This window comes from Staurois parvus, unplaced genomic scaffold, assembly GCF_062004578.1.
Source record: "Staurois parvus isolate SC_StPar_1 unplaced genomic scaffold, SC_StPar_1.0 ptg000436l, whole genome shotgun sequence".
Taxonomy (NCBI): Eukaryota; Metazoa; Chordata; class Amphibia; order Anura; family Ranidae; genus Staurois; species Staurois parvus.
This window is the reverse complement of record NW_028318232.1, coordinates 5,143,980-5,164,954: the sequence shown is the minus strand read 5'-3', so window position 1 is coordinate 5,164,954 and position 20,975 is coordinate 5,143,980. Positions and strand designations below refer to the sequence as shown.

Sequence of the window (20,975 nt, the reverse complement as noted above, 5' to 3'; positions counted from 1 at the left end):
TTTTTACATCACAGAAACCTGAGATTTTAACAGGGCTGTGTAGACCTTTTATATCCACTGTATATCCATATCTCCATATAAACCTAATAATTCACGTACTTCACTACTGATTAGTTAGCGATATGGCATCACACATACATTATTTCAACACACTGAATATAATAGGATTACACATAACAGCCAGTGGTAGTATTCTAACAATGGGATCTTGTGTCAGGATAAAATCTTTTATAGATATCTTGCGTCATTGTGTTATAATTTTAAAATCATATATTCCGAAATATATCCTTTATATATGATTTTGTCCAGAAAAAGAATTTAGTTATGTGGATAGTTTTAAATATATATATATATATATATATATATATATATATATATATATATATAGTTTAAAGATTCATCTATTTACTTCACAGAGCTCTTTTTCATGAGAGGTGTTTGTTTACCCTTCCCAGAGCTGAACAATGGTAGTTATTGAATGGCTAGAATGCTAATTTGTTGAATCCAGGTCTATATGCAAGATGTCTCCTCGGTTTACATTTATGTAGCCTGGAAGGCTGGTAAATATTGTTAATTTGCTCCAGGTGCAGTAGATAGGACCGAAACCCATTGTTCCTGCACTGAGTTGTCCTTTTTTTCTCAATGCTGTACTTGTCAAATAGATAATATACGCAGGAAAATCAAGGAATCTTTCCTAGACTTTATGTTCAACAAGATGAGCTCTGTAAAATAGCTTTGTTTGCAAGAAACAAACTATCTCAGTTGGGAACGAGATTGTATCCTGCTTGAACTAAAACCTGAAATGGACTCTGTATTTTTTGGGCCTCTTAAGATTAAGACAAATATAGTTTGAGTTGGAGAGAAGATAAAATATAATTTCTTCTCATAGAAATTCTGCCAGTACCATTATAGACTCAACAAATTTTGTATGAAAACCCTGAAAAAGTTTGTTTCGTTTCTATGCCAATATTTTGAGTTCTACATTTGATTTTGGGATGCACGTGCACATTACAAAACGTCAGCAGAAATCAGGACACTTTGGGACATCTCTTTCCTTGAAAGATATATTAAGGAACAGATGGTCCCACGCTCACTCAGATGGGAGGTGTCCCCGGAAACTGACGATATAAATGGCATTTCAGAGTGGTATCAATTTTTTAATGCTACTGGGTTGGATTTACTTAAATTTTTAATTTTAAGGAAAAAGAAAAAATTAACCCACCTTGATACAGAGATTAATAAAGTACGAGAAAAATTGTTACCATACAAAGATAAGGAGGAATATAAGACTGAATCCAATAAACTTAAAACGGTTATGGATAACTTAGATAAAGAACAAAAAATTAAGAAATGCAAAAAATATGCAAGGGACCATAAAGATTATTCGGAGAACCATGTTTTCAAATGGCAAATTAAAAAAGAGGAAATGTCTAGTGTTTCACAACATAGCAATACTATTCCTCCAAGAACTCCCAGACCATATAACACCAACCAATCTTTTCCACAACAGGGTCAACATAGAACACCAAAGAGGCCAAATAATAACCAAGGTTATAACATACCTACTAATAATAGATACATGCCTCTCCATTCTCTGCCTGATGCTAATATTGGGCATAGGGATTATGGATGGTACCCCAAACAGGGGAATGGAGGCAGAAAACATAAGGGTTCTACAAAACACTCACGTGATTTTCAAAATAGACCATATCAGAATCACTCTACTAATTACCACAGACCCAATGTTCAGCATTACCAACAAAGAAATAATGATAGGACACCACAGGGACCCAATAATAATTGGAGGAACCCTGGTTATAGACCTTATGGCCAACAATATGAAAATACTAACTATGGCCAACAATATGAAAATACTAACTATGTACAACCTCCCCCAAATGATCCCAATTACCATCATACGGGATGGAGGGATGATAACTATACACCGGTTCATTTTTTAGAAGAGGGCAGGGTACGCAAAAGAAGTACCCAACCAGAGGAAAGAGAGGAGGCAAGAGGGTCAACAAACCCAAAAAAACGGAAAATGTAAAAGGAAAGGGGCTTTTTAATCTGAGTAACATCACATTATTACCCCAAGAACTGAATTTGCTTGATAGTGGTTTGAAATTTGCACCTGAGAATAAACTTAACAAATTTCAAACTTATATTGATGTGCAAAAGTTTGTGAGGCAGGTATCTCTCAAAAAATATTTTTTGAATAATCCTATAGAGCGTAATTACTCAAAGGGGGCATACAATTCTAATTTAAGGAATGCTTCATTATACAACCCTCCCCCACAGTCTCAAAACCATGTAAATATCTTTAAAGAAATGGTGTTGAAGGATCTTGCTGCAATTAAAATTAAGGATAACCATAAGTATGACAATACAAGGATGGCTATTAATTCCCTTTTGAAGAAAAAGGATTTAGTCATACGTCCAGCTGATAAGGGAGGAGGCGTAGTAATATTGAATAAAAATGATTATATACGAGAGGTATATAACATACTGAATGATAAGAACACTTATCATCCACTACAGAGTGATCCTCTAAAACAATATAAAAAATCGGTTAAATCTCTCATCAAACGAGGCTATGATGACCATATTTTAAATAAGAAAGAGAAAGATTTTTTATGCCCCACTAGTCCGAGACTGCCAATTATGTATATACTTCCTAAAATACATAAAAATCCCACTCATCCTCCAGGGAGACCTATCATTAGTGGGATAGGTTCTTTATGCTCTAAGGTAGGACAGTACATAGACTATTTTTTACAGCCTCTAGTCATTAAAACTCCTTCCTACCTTAGAGACACTAAGCAGGTTCTTCAGGATATCCAGAACCTAACTGTAGAGCCTTCCACATTTTTAGTGACGGCGGATGTAGCATCATTATATACGAATATTAAGCATGATGATGGTATACAAGCAGTTGAATTTTATTTGAATGATCATAATGAAATGCCTGCCTCACAGAAAGTTTTTATTTTGGATCTTTTACAATTCGCAATGACCAGAAATTACTTTTGGTTTGACGGTAAATTTTATCTACAGACCATGGGTGTCGCAATGGGAGCGAAGTTCGCTCCCAGCCTGGCCAATTTGTTTATGGCCAGGTGGGAGGAAGACATTATTTATTCTCGTGACTGGCCCGAACTGTATTTTTATAAAAGGTATATTGATGATATTTTATTGATTTGGAAAGGGGACGAACAGGCACTTATTAATTTTTTTATTACTCTGAATAATAATACCCAAAATATCTCATTGACGTATGAATATAGCACAGTGAGCATTAATTTTTTAGATTTAACACTAATGAATTACGAGGGAACCATTACCACCAAATCCTTTTTTAAGGAAACGGATCGCAATGGTTATATTCCGGTCAACAGCTGCCACCATCCGGCATGGCTCTCAAATATCCCAAAAGGCCAGTTTTTAAGGATCCGTCGTAATTGCACAGATTTGGACACATATTTTGCTCAAGCTGATATACTAAAGGAGAGATTCATCGAAAAAGGTTATGATGAACCCTCACTTTTGCGCACTTTAACATCAATTGCTAATATGGACAGGGATAAGATGCTTAATAATAATACAGAACCAAAACCTGCTAAGATTTGTCCTTTTGTTACGACTTTTTCATCCCAATATAAAAGTGTTACAAAGATTATTAAGAATAATTGGAAAATTCTTATGGCAGATCCAACACTTACTAAAATTTTACCAAGTAGACCGGAAATCACATTTAGAAGAGCTATTCCTTTAAGGAATAAAATAGCTCCAAATGTGGTTAACCCTCCTCCTAAGATTCAGTTTTTTAATAGTCTAATGGGCTTTTTTCCATGTAACAAATGTGTTATCTGTACTTGTAGTAATTATAGAAAGAGGAGAATTGATCAATTTGTCTCCACTTCCACTAATAAACAATACAATATTAAAAGTTTTATATCATGTAATACTAGATACGTGGTATATTTACTCCAATGCCCGTGTTCTAAACAGTATATAGGCCGTACCACAAGGAGGCTGAGGGACCGCTTACGGGAACACGTGTACAATATTAAACGTGGATTTAAAGAGCATTCTCTTTCGAAACATTACAGACTTTGTCATAGTAGAGATCCGTCATCCCTTAAATTTACAGCCATAGACGTTGTACACCAGCACTGGAGAGGTATTAATAAGAAAAAGGCGGTCTCTCAGCTTGAGACAAAGTGGATATTTGAGATGGGATCCATGTATCCTAGAGGATTGAACGTTGATATAGATATCAACTGTTTCATAGATAATAGTTGATATTTTGGATTTTGTTTTTTATCTCCAGTTCTATCTCCGTTTTCATCCTTACTGTTATTTCCTTATTTAGATGTAATATTTATAGACTTTACACTTTTTTGTGCCGTTTATAACTCGTCCCCATTTTTGATATACCTTTTTAACATTTAAAAATACATATATATATATATATATATTACTTTTAATAGTGTTTGGATGCGTTTTGGTCATTGCGATTTTTATGAATATATAATTTTTAGGCAAACAATAATTTGAGAATAAGGGTTTAAAAATATGTTTTATGGCATTTAGTATATTTTATATTAAAGATTTGTGTATTTTATTGTGTATAACATGACATGTTTTATGAATGGATACTTATTCTGACATGCGTTTTTTTGGATAGTATTGAATTCATTTATTTATTAATTTATATCAATTTTATCTTGTAACAATGTGGGTGCCACTATTATCATCAAGTTCACTATTAATGAGGTTTGTATGCGTTTATGTGGAGCTATTATCTATATAAATCTTCATATTCTTATAATGGGATCCCGCACATGCGCAGTGGTTGGTCTGCGGCGGTATTTGTAAAACCCAATTTAAACCAGTGGGTTTATTACTTATTCGGTCCTGGGTGCTCCTCATTAAATAATTTTTGTATTTGTGGATGCCTCTTCTGTATATTTAGTTTCCCTGGTGATTTAGTGACACTCACTTGTAACTCAAATATGGCGCCCGCGCATGTGAGATGCGATTGGTCTTTGACAAAATGGCGCCTGACACGGGGACATATCTCTAATGAAAAATGGCGCATCCGTACTGCGCATGCGCCATTTACGATATTTAATGGACGCTGTCAGAAACAGACGCTGAAGCTTTCCCCTTTGATGATGTGCGACTAGCACGAAACGCGTCAGAGGGAGGAGCTACAGCGTCACTATCTCTCTGCCGCCGGCACAATGGAGGTCCCGGCGGCCATCTTTTAAATTCACCTCATGGTCAGTGTGTTTTTTTCCCTTTACCTGTATACTGTATGGAAATAAAATCCAAACCTTTTTGAAACGGTATCACGCTATTGGTCTCCTTTGTTTGTGGCCCTTGGTGAGTCACTTATCACCTATAGAGCCACCTAAAGGAGAGACCGTGGATTGTCAGCAATACAACAGGGGAAGGAATATCTGGCCTGACCTGACCTTTAAGAAATAATCGGTGGATTTGGAAAAGAGTTCATCTTTAAATGCGCAGTTAAACTGTGCATCTGGTGAGTGCACAGCTTTACCTTTTCACTATCACCGCGTGGAAGAAGCACCTTTTGAAGGAGAGGGATTGTCACTAAGACTGTTTTGCACTGCATGTCACTCTGTTTGTGACAGAATATTTGTGGATTTGCTATAAGCAAACATTTAACTGAATGAAATCGATTCATTCAGGTTTTTTGGTTGTGATTAGCTGCGATTGGCCACGGCTAATCACATGACATAGGCTGTGATTGACCCAGCCTGTGCATGTGATCACTGTGACCATTCACAGCTAGACACACTTGTATACAATGGATGGCATGAAAGAAAGCCATCCATTGTTTACAACTGTCATGTGACCTGCTGTGATTAGTCACAGCAGGTCACATGGTACTGGCAACGGGGCCGGTACACAGCTCTGTACCAGGCAGGAAGTGGTTAATGGCTGTATGTTGAGCTATTGATTGGTCATGCCATAGTAGCACTGTACATTATATACTCCTGTCCGATCCACACCATACACTGTGCTGTTACTTACTCCAGACCACTGCATTATGTACTGTACTGTATTTTTCAGTGATGCCCTCTGTAAGCTCTTTTTTCCCCACAAATAGAGCTTTCTTTTGGTGGTATGTGATCACCTCTGCGGTTTTTATTTTTTTGTGTAAACAAAAAATGTCTGACAATGTTAAAGAAAAAATATATATATTTTTGACTTTTTGCTATAAACATATCCAATAAAAAAATGTAAAAAAACAAATTTCCTTAAAAATTTAGGCCAAAATGTATTCTGCTACATGTCTTTGGTAAAAAAAATCCCAACACAGTACGTGTAAAATATTTGGTTTACGTGAAAGTTATAGCGTCTACAAATGGTGGTATATATACTGGAATTGTTGTTATTTTTTTTTATACTAGTAATGGCGGCGATCAGCGCCTGATAGCGGGAATGCAGGACTGCGGCGAGTATTCTGACACTGGGTGAGAACTGACTAACTGCCACAGAGATCCCCAGTGACACTTATACATTGATCAGTGCTAATAAAAAGCACTGACACTGTACTAATGACACTGGGCAGGAAGGGGTAAACATGTGGGTTGATCAAAGGGTTCAGTGTGTGCTGTGTGTGTTTCACATTATGTGCTGTGTGTGTTTTACTATGGAGACATGCTGCTTTGTATTACTCTGATGTGCAGAGAGATACAAAGCAGCATGTCCTTGCTGACAGGAGAGAGACCTGTGTTGTTTACATACAGGTGTCTCCCCTGTCAGCTTTCCCCAGCGATAACCAAGTGTTGGTGGGGAATTGCCGACCAGGACCCAGTGATTGACATCTCTAGCCACCAATAGCAGAGTGGGTAGGGTGGTGCTCGCCCCCTGCCCGGAAATGCAAATCACTTATATATACGTGATTTTGCGCAGCTGTGCCACTCTGTAGCAGTACTTCTACTATAGGGTGGCGGGCAAGCGGCTAAGAGCCACTGTATCCTGTACTGTATACTGTACTTGATACATACTCTGAAGAATTGCTGGTGCTCACAGTGAAAACCTTACATATTAGATCTGCAGGTGGCAGATAGCACTGCATCATTTCCCAAAACATCTTCCAGGACAGCATACAAGATTGGCTCAGACAATGTGATCTACAGAACAGTGTAGATGGCAATTCTCTAGAGAATGTAATCTAAAATACATCATACAGAGGACAAGGCCTCTTGATGGCATAACTTGGTGTTGTTACTCACTTTCAGGTCATTTCAGAAGACAAGGGGGCAATTTATGTAATGTGTCTTCTAAGCTTTTATGATCCAAATGAACTGAAAAGGTGGTCTTTAGAAGTATTAAGCTCTGTGGTCCACAAGCCTTGTTTCCTTTTGTAAAACTGCAAAATAAAATAAAGGAAAAATTCTTCTTTCCACTTTTGCCTTCTACCACTGAAAAACAGCTTTCCACAAGATATTGAAAATGTGTGGCAAAGTTCATGTTGTCTGTTTGCGATAAATGGTGACAAAACTAGTTGTTATCTAGCACGGCAAGCTGTTTACATGCAGTTTTCTGTTATTGGTGCAGTTGGCTCCACATCTCATCTTTGTGTGGTCACTTTTCCTTCCCTGTATAATTTTTGTTCGGTAGATCTGACATCAACACTGACTAGTGTGAGAGTTCTTTCACCAATCCAGCATTGGTTTTCTTTGACCCATCCTTACCTCTCTATAATGATTAAGTTGAGCTAGCATACTCGCCTGCTCAGCAAATCCAGCGTAATTCTTCTGGATTTCCCCGCTCTGTTGCCAGAGGTTGGGTCTCACACTGCAGTCTTCTTCTATGATATCTTTGGGAACTTGCTGTCCTGATTATGTGTTGCGTGTCACTTTTCTGTAGTCTCCTGGGATATGGAAGGTGCGGGAGCGGAGGGTTGTCATTCTTGGCTAGGGGAAAATTGGAGTGGTGTGGAGTAAAAAAGAAAAAAATAATGAATATTAAAAAAAAAGAAATACAAATAAAGGCCTCTTTAACCACTTGCTTACTGGGTACTTATACCCCTTTCGCGCCCAGGCCAATTTTCAGCTTTCAGCACTATCGCACTTTGAATGACAGTTGTGCAGTCATGCAACATTGTACCCATATGACATTTTTATAATTTTTTTTTCACACACATAGAGCTTTCTTTTGGTGGTATTTAATCGCCACTGGGTGTTTTATTTTTTACACTATAAACAAAAAAAAAAAGAGCAAAACATTTGAAAAAAAAAATAAACGTTTTTCTTTGTTTCTATTATAAAATTTTGCAAACAGGTAATTTTTCTCCTAAACTGATGTGCACTGATGAGGCTGCACTGATGGCACCGATGAGGTGGCACTGATGAAGCGCACTGGTGGACATTGATGAGGAGGCACTGATGATGCTGCACTGATATGCGGCAATCATGGGCACTGAAAGGTGGCACTGACTGGCAGCACTGACTGATGGCACTGATGGGCGCAACTGCTGGGCGGCACTGATGGGTGGCACTGCTAGGGGGCACTGATGGGTGGCACTGGTGGGAGGCACTGCTGGGCACTTGTGAGTGGGACTGGTGGGCGGCACTGCTGGGCGGCACTGCAGGGCACTGATCGTCAGTGCCCTGATGATCAGTGCCGATCTGCTCTGTGACAGCTGCCAGTTATCGGCAGTACTTTCCTCACGCTGTGACAGCGTGAGGAAATTGCTGCCAATAACAGGCAACTGTATTTACTCCGTGATTTGCTGTGTCATTGGACACAGCTGATCATGTGGTAAAAGGCCGCTGTGATTGAGGTTTTATCTCATCACATGATCAGCTGTGTTCGTAGGACACAGCGATCATGGAGATCACCAGTTGCGCGCCGCTGGGGGTGCGTGAGAGGGCGTGTTCTGGGAGGACATCATATGATGCCCTCCCATAACTGGATGACCGCGCTGTAGCTGTCATTCCGCTACAGAACGGTTACCAAGTGGTTAAAATGTAGTGGGGATATGAGGAGGACAGTTGGACAAAGTTAGTTTATGGGGTGAATTTCTGCTTTAAATGCTGTTATGCCAGTGAAGGTAAACTCTGACAATGACCTTCTTGTATTTGCTTCCTATTGATCTGTTATATACACCAATTAAAGTGTTTTGTAATATCTGTTTGTTAAGTGTGAAGAAATTACCATTGATCATATCAAAAATTCTGAGTTTTGTTGGGTACACTTCCTCTGTTATCTCAAGGATAGTATTTGTTCTTCCTTGTTCTTATCTTAAGCTGGGTATACATGTATACAAATTCGGCTGGTTCAGCAGTCAGCCGAATTTCAGTATGTGTGTAGCCCTGTTTGTTCAATGGAAAACGGTTTTTAAACCGGTTTCAGATGGGGAGTAGGGAGAGTCCCCGCTTATGTGGATGGTGGGATCTGGGTTTTTTTTTTCAACCCGCTGCTTTAGATTACAGAATGAAAAGTATAACAAAAGTCTGGGCTACGAAGTCCACAATAATGCAGTAATGCTTAGGAGCTGAATGTAGAGGTGAGCTGCTGCGTGCATGCGTGTGTGTGTGTTTGCCATGAAATAAAGTGAACCTTTTGAGTTATTGTGATAGTTAAACATGTTAATATAAAAATCCTTCCTAACAGCTTGTACTACAAAGTTTGTGCTGCAATTTTATTAGTTAGAATACCCTCCTCAGTGTGCACTCATAATTTTAAAGCTTTAGTTTAGTCAAAGCTTAAGAAAATCAACAGAAGGGATGGTACTTGCAGTCCATAAAAGTGTCCCTTGTACCACTGACTGGTTTTATTTGGAATCTGAAGACCTCTGTCCCCCAACTCACAGCCATAATCTTCCGGGCTGATGGGGTTAATACGAGCCGAGGGACCTGTGATAGGAAATCATCAAGAGCGCCAACTATGCCCACCATTTTCGCCTCCCCTCCTCCATTTATCGAAGCTGTATTCTAGCTTCCATGAATGAAAAACAATCTATTCCATAAATGGAGGGGGTGGACCTTTCATTCCCTTGCCCATCATCCATTTATAGTGCTCCTTTCATTGATAGAAGCTGTAGTACAGCTTCTATAAATGGAGGGGGCGAGCAAGAAAGGGTAGGCATAGTCAGTGCTCTTGACAAGTGTCTATGACGGGTACCAGTCATGGGGTTATTCAGAAGACATGAGATTGCAGCTGAAACCACAGCCAATAGCTGAAAGTTTCCCCATGTTTTCTTAATTCTGCAAGTTCAGGGAAAAAAAAAAGATTGACCCTGCCAGGAATCTAGTGAACTAAGTTGCTATAATGAGCGAAATTGCTGCACTGAAACGTCAGAAAATATTTTCATTTGTTTTGGTTCTCTCTGTGAACAAAATACCACATTCCAATGGTATATGAGTAGTAAGGAGGGTCATCTATAGTCTTACCCACTTTGTCCTGGAGGTTATATTGCTGCTTCTGCATAGACTGCATAGACAGTGAATGAGCATTGTCACCCTGTGATAGGACTTGGGTTATTGCCAGGATCAACAGAAAAGCGAAATAAAAAACTCTAGTCATCATATTAAAGGACTGGTAAGCTGCAATATATAAAATTTCCAATCTTGGATTTAACTATACTTAAAGCATTGCAAACAAAAAATCCAGAGTTATTTATTTTACTACACTGTTTAGTCTGTCTTGAACTTTGTATGTGCAGACTTGTCTATCTGTAATACCAGATCATATGTACTGTACTTACACTTGATTGTATGTAATGAATAACTATAGGACATAAGATATGTGAAATTATGCAGGAAAACAGACAATATATAGTACTATTCAGTGGAAAAGGTGGTGTGTTTTACGTGTATGTATGGAAAAAATGCCAAAAAATGTTTTAACTGTATTAATAGTAGAAAGCAAGGTCAGAAAATATTGGCCTCATAAAGGATGATCAGAAGTTGTTGACCACTGACCAGGAGAAGGCAACTGCATTAAATGCATTCTTCTCCTCGTTATTTGTAGTAACACATCATTTAATGTACCCTTGTGGCTTTTTGCCTGAAAAAGACTTAACGCAAATGAATCACCAGGACCAGATGGCTTTCACCCGAGAGTCCTAAAAGAACTTGGCCTTTTATGGACTGCTTCATGACTGGAATGGTACCAGCCGATTGGTGAAAAGCCAATGTGGTACCATTATTTAAATAAAGGCACAGATTTATACCTGGGAACTACAGGCCAGTCAGTCTAACATGGATAGTTTGTAAACTATTGGAGGGGGTGACATAGGATTATATCCAATAATTTGCTGATGAAAACCATATCATTATTAATAGTTGGAATGGATTTATTAAAGATCGTTCTTGCCAGGCCAATCTATTAACATTCTAGAAGGAAGTGAGCTGCCATCTTGATAAAGTAAGGCCTGTAGATGTTGTGTATATGGATTTTGCAACAGCATTTGATACATAAATTCTTTATTCACAAATTGAGGTCTACTGGCATGGACCTTAGGGTATGTACCTGGATAGAAAACTGGTTAGAGAAGCGCATCCAAAAGGTGGTGATAAATGGCATGCACTGAGAATGGTCTGGAATGGTAAGTGGGATGCACCAAAGCTCTGTCCTGGAACCAATTTTGTTTAATTTATTCATAAATGATATAGAGGTTGGCATAAATAGCTCAATTGCAGTGTTTGCGAACGACACAAAGCTAAGCAGAGCATACACTTCACAGCAGGATATAGCTGAGTAAAATAAAGGAATGGGAAACTACATGGCAAATGAGGTTTAATGTTTTGAAAATGTACAGTAATGCGCTTCAGGGCTAAAAGTATGAACGCAAGTTACTCGCTAGGTGGAGAAACTTTGGGGGAATCCAGGATTAAAAAAAGATCTGAGGGTCTTAGTAGATCAGGGGCTCAGCAATGGCATGCAATGCTAATCTTCGGCAAGCACAGGAAACAGAATATTAGCATGCATTATAAAGCATATTTACTCAAGAAAAAAAACTATAATTCTACCACTTTGCAAAACTCTGGTCCAGCCACAGCTTGAATATGCCATCCAGTTCTCCTCAACAGTCTTCAGGAAAGATGTGCTGGAAGAACTGGAGAGAGCCCAGAGAAGGGCAACAAAGCTAAAAATGGGACTGGAGGACCTCAGTTTCAAGGAATAACTACAAAAATTAAACTTATACTCCCTGGAGAAGAGATGCTTGAGAGGAGATATGACAGCAATATACAAATACCTCAATGGTGATTCTGGCATGGATAAAAAATATTAAGTTTCAGGAATCTTAAAGTGGAACTTTGGTCAGAAAATGAAGTCCTGCTAGATCACTTCAGGCTGGCCTGGTTCAAACTTATGCAGTTTGATTTTGATTCATTTTATAATTCTTTTTGCATTGTGCCCTGCGTTTTTCCAAGCAAGTTTTTTCTGCATTTTTAAAACGTTTTGCGTTTTTTCCAGCTTTTTTTTATGTTAAAGTGGAAATGTTTTTTTGTTGCTAGTCAGAAAAAAACGCAAAACGTGGTAACAGCAAAAACGCAGTACAAGTGTTTCAGCAGCTTTTCCATTGAATTCTGTTATAGCAAAAACACTGCTTTTTGCGTTTAAAAAAGTCCCTGACCTTTTCCAAAAACGCAGCAGCTCAAAAAATCATAGATGTAAACATTTCCAGAGGAAACCATGTTAAATGGACTGTGGTGCATTTCTGCAGAAAGTACAAAAAAAACGCAATGGTGTGAACCAGGCCTAAAGCAGAATAAACCCTTAAACCCTCCTATCCTTTACAGCCAAGGAAGCTGCTTCTGTTTGCTCTGCAAATGCCATGATGCAGCACATGTGACCAGTTATGACACACAACTATTTGATGTTTTGACAGTTTCGTTGAGTACACAAGCAAATGTGACAGTTAGCAATCCTGGCATTCCAGGAATGTAACTGGCTTTTGAAACTGTTAAACCGATGGGTTTAGTTCCGCTTTATGATTTACGTCTGTTCACAGGCCCTGGGCTTTAGCAAAATGGCTGCCTCCAGCAAGAAGAAACAGGAGCATTGCTGGAGGCAATTTACAGCACACACTAATTTTGGTAGCATAATAATTAATGTGGAATGTATGTTCCTTACTAAAGAACATTACTTTTTTAATCAAGTTATGGGTAAAGTTCCACTTTAAGAAGACGTGGCTACTTAATGAAATTGTAGGATAAATGGTTTAACCTTAAACTGTGTAAAGGGTTCCTTACTGTCATGGCAGGAATATCTAATACACATATTCAGTTTTTTTTTCCTTTCAACCCAACAGGCTGAGAGATCGCTGAAAGAACACACTAGCAAGTGCTGATCAGATGCTGGTTTTCCAGTATGTCCCAGTCAAAAGCCAGTCCTCACATTGGCTTCTGTTGGAAGGACAGCTGCACACATGGTTTTAATGTCTGCCCATTCCCTCTGAACCAGCTGATATTCGGACCGTGTGTATGTGGGGTGTTTAACTCCCTTACACAGTTGATGGTGTCAGCGGGATGTGTTATTAGTTTAAACAAAAACTCTTAGATGGGCATCTTGGTGAACGCAATATACAGGGATATGGAAAATGGTATTGACATAAACACACACCACACTGGTTTTGAACTGGATGGACTGGTGGCTATATTCAACCTTACCAACTATGTATGTATGTGCATTTAATATTCTAGTAATAGATTTTCTAAAGAATCTGCAAGATTACAACTTAATCTTTATTATGACATTAAAAGAAGAGATCTTCATCATCATTATTCAGATGCAGCATACATAAGACATCATAGGCAGCATTTATAAGCGATAGTCCTTCCTTAGCAGATCCTAAATTTTTAGGCAAATAAAAAAGCATGTGCAGTGGGGATCGAAAGTTTGGGCACCCCAGCTAAAAATTTGTATTAATGTGCATAAAGAAGCCAAGGAAAGATGGAAAAATCTCCAAAAGGCATCAAATTACAGATTAGACATTCTTATAAAATGTCAACAAAACTTAGATTTTATTTCCATCATTTACACTTTCAAAATAACAGAAAACAAAAAAATGGTGTCTGCAAAAGTTTGGGCACCCTGCAGAGTTAATATCTTGTACTGCCCCCTTTGGCAAGTATCACAGCTTGTAAACTCTTTTTGTAGCCAGCCAAGAGTCTTTCAATTCTTGTTTGAGGTATCTTTGCCCATTCTTCCTTACAAAAGTCTTCCAGTTCTTTGAGATTTCTGGGCTGTCTGTCACGCACTGCTCTTTTAAGGTCTATCCATAGATTTTCAATTATGTTGAATGTCTAATCTGTAGTTTGATGCCTTTTGGAGATTTTTTTCATCTTTTCTTGGCTTCTTTATGCACATTAATACAAATTTTTAGCAGGGGTGCCCAAACTTTCGATCCCCATTGTATTTAAAGGAGTGAACACAGGAACTGAACTACTACAACAGAACATTGTTAGAACCCCTAATCGTAAGCATCGAAGTAGATTTTGTAATATATCTAGTATTTAACAGGAACTGTCTCAGGAGAAATCCACATTTTAGACTTTAAGGACATGTAAACCCTAATATTAAGCTTCTCTTATTTGTTTAATGTTGGTCTGTTAAATCTCATTGAAAGTGTTTTGTTAGATCTATTAAAGCGGAGTTAATGCTGAAAACAAAAAAAATGAAAGTCAGCAGCTGCAAAAACTGTAGCTGCTGACTTTTAAAATACAGACACTTACCTGTCCCTCGGCCCTGCTTCACAGCCGGGTGCCCACTGTGCCTGCGCGAGGAGCGCTGTGCTTTGTGAATGGCCCCGTAGTCTTCCGGGACCTGTCGTGTCCTAGAAGTACCAATCCTTAATGGGGACCTGGGGACAAAGCATTAAAGTGGAACTTTCGTTTTTGGGTGGAGCTCCGCTTTAAGTACCCTTTGATTCTTCCTGACATCTAGTGATCTTGCAAGCTTCTGTGCACTCTCTGCAATGTTATCTCATGCAGCGTTATTGGCAAAACTTTTTGGCCGAAATGAAAAAAAAAGCACAGATGCAGGTGCCAAAAAAACCCTGCCCCTCACCACCTCCTGCCCCTCACCATCCGCCGCTGCCCCCCTCACCCTCCGCCACTGGCAGCAGCTCGGTAGTTCTCAGCCTTACCTGAGAAACCATTGATCCTGGCGCTGGGCATAGAGACGAGTGCAGGAAAGATGGCCTCCACTCATCTCTATGCCCTTGGAGGACTGGAGCGATGTCACTTCCCGTTTCGTTCATTTTTTTTTTAAAGCAGTAGATCAATGCTTTTTTTTGATCCAATGCTTTACATTGTGTCTCCATAAAGAAACAATTATTTCTATCAAAAGGTATGTATGCATTTCTTGTGATTAAGAATAAAAGTGATTACAAAAATATTCTGTTCTAGGGTGACACCACTTCTCTTCTGTAGGTCTATTACAATTATCACAGTGTGTGAGTTTGTAATGGTGTTTATACCTTAAAGGCCAAGTTTACATTTAGGAGTGTATTATGTTACACTGGTGTATAGGGTAACAGGGTCCTAAGCACCCGCACACCACCTCAAGAGCTCCTTTCCCTGTGACTGCAGGTAGGGGTTCCTCTCCCCTGCAGCCACGGTCTTCATTCAGATAAACAAAGTTTCACATGGAATCCACCAGGTCTGTCATAGCATTCTTCCTTCAGGAGAAAATATACCATTAAAAAAAAAGGTAATTTTGAGATTCATGGCAGCAACAGAAAAGTTGGGAAAGGGCCATGATCACCACAATGTAGCATCCCCTCTTCTGTTTATATCAGTGTGCAAAGTGAATCTGAATGGGAGAGACATTTTCATTATTAATCACCTGATGCCATGTTCTAATGAGGAAAGTTGCAGAGTCTCCATCTCTTTTAGAAGTAACTTTGGGAGTATCTCACCAAAAATGAAACTTATGTTGCAGAGGATGCCTAAAATCTACTTGAATCTTAGTGCAGACTTCTAGGAAAATCAGTGGGCCAATCACACAAGCAACAAATAACATTCAGCTGTGTACGGATGACCTCCACACTGCCATATTGAAAAGGAATTGTAATTTTTAATAATCAAATACAATATGACTAGTGTAGCATTTGTATATACTATATTATTTTTCTATTTGCTATGTTTTCCCATGAAAACTGAGATTTTTTTTTTTTTATATGTGTATAATACAATATGTTTTTGTGCAATAAGCTGGGTTTTCAGACAGAGAACACGTGGGAGGGGAGTAAAGTGAGGGAGTACCACTCCTTTGTAAATTGGATCATGAACTATTTCATTTTGTAAACAATATTTTTCATCACAAACAATAAAGACTGGTAAACACATTGAAAAAAAAACACCTGCTGGCTGTAAATGAAAAATACATTTTTTAATCAATATATCAAAATTATTGAATGATATATAAAAGGTTCAGCACTAGTGAGGATACCAAGGGTGGTCCTTTAGTGCCAGCAGCTTATACCTTTCTACACACCCATAGCGCTCACTGACATTCCATATACATATCAACATTATTCATTACCACACCACTACACTACATCCATTAACACATTCTAAACATGCTGTATAGCTAAAACTGAACCATAAAATGCCATACTTTTGAAGCAGACTATATAATCTGTGATTTTATTCCTGTGCAATGATTTGTATACTGGAAAAGTAAAACTATGTGATGGGATTTTGAGGGTGACCAAAAAACTTTGCAGCACTGCAATTACTTTGTTCATTATTTAGTAAACTGGACAAAACTGGGATTTAAAAAAAATTCAGTAAAAAATAAAAGTTGAATTCAGTGGCAATACATTTTCATGTTGTTTTTTTTCCGCACAGAGGTGTCCTCTCCAATGGAGTTGTTTGATGTGAATAAGGATGGAGTACCTGATATTCTCCTGCTGTCGCTCAATACCAACATTTCACTTGGTAAGCAATAGTTGAATGTATAATGCTTTATTCTGTTGCACTTTCCTGCTCTATGTTCTTTAACTAGAAATCGGTAGTATTACCTTATCTTCTCTTTTATAGCTGTTTTAGAAGCACAGCCCAGTATTTCTGCACTTTCTGGAATTAATGGGAGTTTGCTGTGGAAGAGGCATTCTCAGGAGAACCTCAGAAGCATTCAGTGTGGACAACTAGTTTTGAAAACCCAACAAAATGACACGTGTCTTTTAACCGGGACATCCAAACTCCTTACTCTAATAAGTGCTTCCACAGGTAAGAGAAATCTCTCTCTCTGATTTGTTTCCAGGAATAACTTATATTGGAATTTTAAAATTTGCTACATCAGATTTGTTCAACTTTCATATGAAAATGAGTCTTCATATGTACTGAAGTAACAGCAGCTGTTGGAAGTCTACAATCAATTCTTGCTAATGGGCAGAACAACTTGCCCTACATGATGTTGAGTCCCCACTAGTATTTTTTGTTGGAAATGTAAGCAATTTACCTTGCGAAGCTTGATTTGACATTATCATTTTTTAAATCTCTGGACCATCCTCCAGCAGCAGCAAATAAAAAATTTTATTTTTAGAAGAGTACGGTGAAGGATAAAACCCTTGTTTGCTTTTTGTATGTACATATTAACGAGAGTGCTAAACCAATGTCCAAGAGTTCAAAAGTTTTGTTTTTGTTTTTTTTTTAATAAAATCAGTACAATATATAGCTTACGATATTTTGTACAAATATCCTATAGAAAGCATGTTATAGATCAAAGCTGGTGTTAATAAACAGGATAAACCTAAAGATGTATTGGGAATAACACAGATTCATGCAAATTGTGCAAAAAACATGATCTCAGGATCACCATATATCCACAAAACTGCTATAAAAAGAGAACTGCTTTCATCATTTATTTCCAGATTAACTGCTCAACTAAACACACAAGCCATGCTTACATTTCCAGTAGGGAGAAGGAACTTCAGCACACCAAAACCCCAGACGGACTGGCAACAAATCTGGTCCATGATCACCTCATGTGCTTTGAATATAGCCACATCTATATCTGATAGTCACATCTGAATCTGCATTTAAACCAGGTAGTACATGGTTCCATCATTTGTTGGCACACTTTTACCCTTCACTCACCAACACACAAATGCTTCTGGGACTGCAATGAGATGTAAGGCACACTTGGTGAACTTGCCTTATGCTTAGAAGATTCTGGGCTTTTAAAGTATTCATACTTTTACAGACTGCTAGAAGAAGGAATTCATGGGTGGTCACCTGACACCACATCCCAGATTTAAAGAAATACAAACAGAATAAGTACAGATGGGACTTTCAAAGTGCCATTAGCCAAAATGAACCAAAAATTAATTAAAAAGACACTTTATTCCCCCAAATTTTACAGATGAAGACATGTCTATAGAACATTTTCTTCCCCATTTAGTAATCACAGAGACAATCACAACAATTATATTCAATAATTATTCAGAAGAAAAAGTTTGAAAAGATCCGTCATGTGCAAAATATATCATTAATATTGTGTAACAAATATGTTATAGTTGTTGGATAATACCTTAATATTGCCCTCACATATCTTGTCCACTAGTCTGGGAGCCTAAAGGACACTTCAACTGATGAGCCAGAAAAGACCGCCAACAGCACCCATGGTGTTACTGGGGGACCACGAGGAGACTAGAGAGTAAGGACCAGCTATAAAGATTTAGACGAAACGGCAGTATATACAGTGGGGAAAATAATTATTTGATCCCCTGCATATTTTTTATGTTTGCTCACTTACAAAGGAATGAAGGTTCTATAATTTTTATCATAGGTGTATTTTAAATGATAGAAATAGAATATCAACCAAAAATCCAGAAAAACACATGATACAAATGTTATAAATTGAGTTGCAGTTCAGTGAGTAAAATAAGTATTTGATCCTCAAGCAAAACATGGCTTAATACTTGGTGGAGAAACCCTTTTTGCCAAGCACAGAGGTAAGATGTTTCTTGTAGTTGGTTACCAGGTTTGCACACATCTCAGTAGGAATTTTGGTCCACTCTGCTTTAAAGATCTTCTCTAAATCCTTAAGGTTTCTTGGCTGTTACTTGGCAACTTGAAGTTTCAACTCCCTCCATATATTTTCTATAGCATTCGGGTCTGGAGACTGGCTAGGCCACTCCATGACTTTAATGTGCTTTTTCTTGAGCCACTCTTTTGTGGCCTTGGTGACATGTTTTGGGTCATTGTAATGCTGGAAGACCCATCCACAACCCATCTTCAGTGTTCTGTCTGAGAGAAAAAGGTTCTCATCCAAGATTTTACAACACATGGCCCCATTCATTGGCCTCTCAAAGCCGACCTGTACCTTTAGCAGATAAACCGCCCCGAAGCATAATATTTCCACCTCCATGCTTGACTGTAGGGATGGTGTTCTTAGGTCATAGTCAGCATTTTTCTTCCTCTAAACACGGCGAGTCAAGTTAATGCCAAAGAGCTCAATTTTGGTCTTATCTGACCACAGCACTTTTCTCCCAATCCTTCTCTGAATTTTTTAGATGTTCATTGGAAACTTCAGGCAGACCTGTACATGTGCCTTCTTGAGGAGGGAGACCTTGCGAGCGCTGCAGGATTTCAATCCACGGTGGCGTATTGTGTTACCAATGGTTTGTTTGGTGACTGTGGGCACAACTGCCTTAAGAACATTCACAAGCTCTTCCCGTGTAGCTCTGGGCTGATCCATCACTTTTCTCATGATCCAGTCTTTACCCCATGAGGCGAAATACTGAATGGAGCTCCAGACCGAGGGCGATTGATGGTTATTTTGTATTTCTTCCATCTGTGAATAATCACTCCAACCGTTGTCTCCTTCTAACCAAATGTCTTGCTGATGGTCTTGTAGCCTATTCCAGCCTTGTGCAGGTCTACAATCTTGTCCCTGAGGTCCTTTGACAGCTCTTTGGTCTTGCCCATGGTGGTGCCCAAGAAAGATTCTTGTAAAGAAGACAGGTGTCTTTTACACACATAATGAGTTTTTATTAGGAGCACTTTCTTAAATTGATAGGACTAATCTGTGTACCACATGAGCACATACAGTAGCCATTCTGTGGGATCCAGAATTATTGTTGGTAGGTAGGGGATCAAATACTTATTTTACTCACTGAACTGCAACTCAATTTATAACATTTGTATCATGTTTTTTCTGGATTTTTGGTTAATATTCTGTCTCTATCATTTAAAATACACCTACATAAAAATTATAGACCCTTCATTTCTTTGTAAGTGGGCAAACTTACAAAATCTGCAGGGGATCAAATTATTATTTTCAGGGGGTGTGGCCTGATGCCGGACTGAGCTCTGGCTCTATTTCAGCATCCTTCAGTCATGCTGTGCCGAATCCTCACTCAAATCACATCGTTCTGCTCCTCCTGATGGTGAGCACATCGCTATACCATTAGCATGGTTAAAATTGGGCATGCAAAGGCTTCCTTGACGGCGGAAAAGCTGGCCTGCTTTCACAGGCAAGATGGTGCCAGCTCAATGCATGCTGTCTTCTCCACGCTGCCGCCTCTTGCTCTCTCCCAGATGGACCCTGCTGGATTGGTGAGTGCTTCTTCCCCTGAGATCTCTGCCCTGCCTGCAGTCGTTTCATATTCTTTGGGATCCCCTCCTCACTCTGATACTGAGGGGGTTACTGTTCAGCAATCTTCTGAACCTACATTATTTCAGATCATGCAGGCCATATATGACTGCAAGACCTCTTTGACTGCACAGATAGAGACCATCCCATGTTGGATTTTCCTTGCTAAAACAAGATGTACAAAACCTTCGGGAGAGAATGGAGGTGGCTTTGTGGGATTCCCAGAGGGCTCATCTCCAGAACAGTTTCTTTCTCCCTGGTTAAGGGACACCTTTGGAGCTGAAAAGTTACCCTCCAATTTTGTGATTGAATGGGCCCATCGCACACCACCGTGCCTACCTCCTTCCAGCTCCCGTCTTCGCTCCATGATTGCA

General features: G+C 38.8%; 1 protein-coding gene across 2 annotated transcripts in view; it reads left to right on the top strand.

The window, feature by feature from the left end:
• The window catches only part of FAM234B (family with sequence similarity 234 member B), a 160,542-nt gene that overhangs the window by 25,257 nt on the left and 114,310 nt on the right, over window positions 1–20,975 (top strand). For both annotated transcript variants that reach the window (XM_089687702.1, XM_089687701.1), the window contains 2 exons: window positions 16,851–16,940; window positions 17,043–17,231. In XM_089687702.1, coding sequence (XP_089543828.1) covers window positions 16,851–16,940; window positions 17,043–17,231 — 279 coding nt within the window. The remainder of the gene's footprint in view (window positions 1–16,850; window positions 16,941–17,042; window positions 17,232–20,975) is intronic.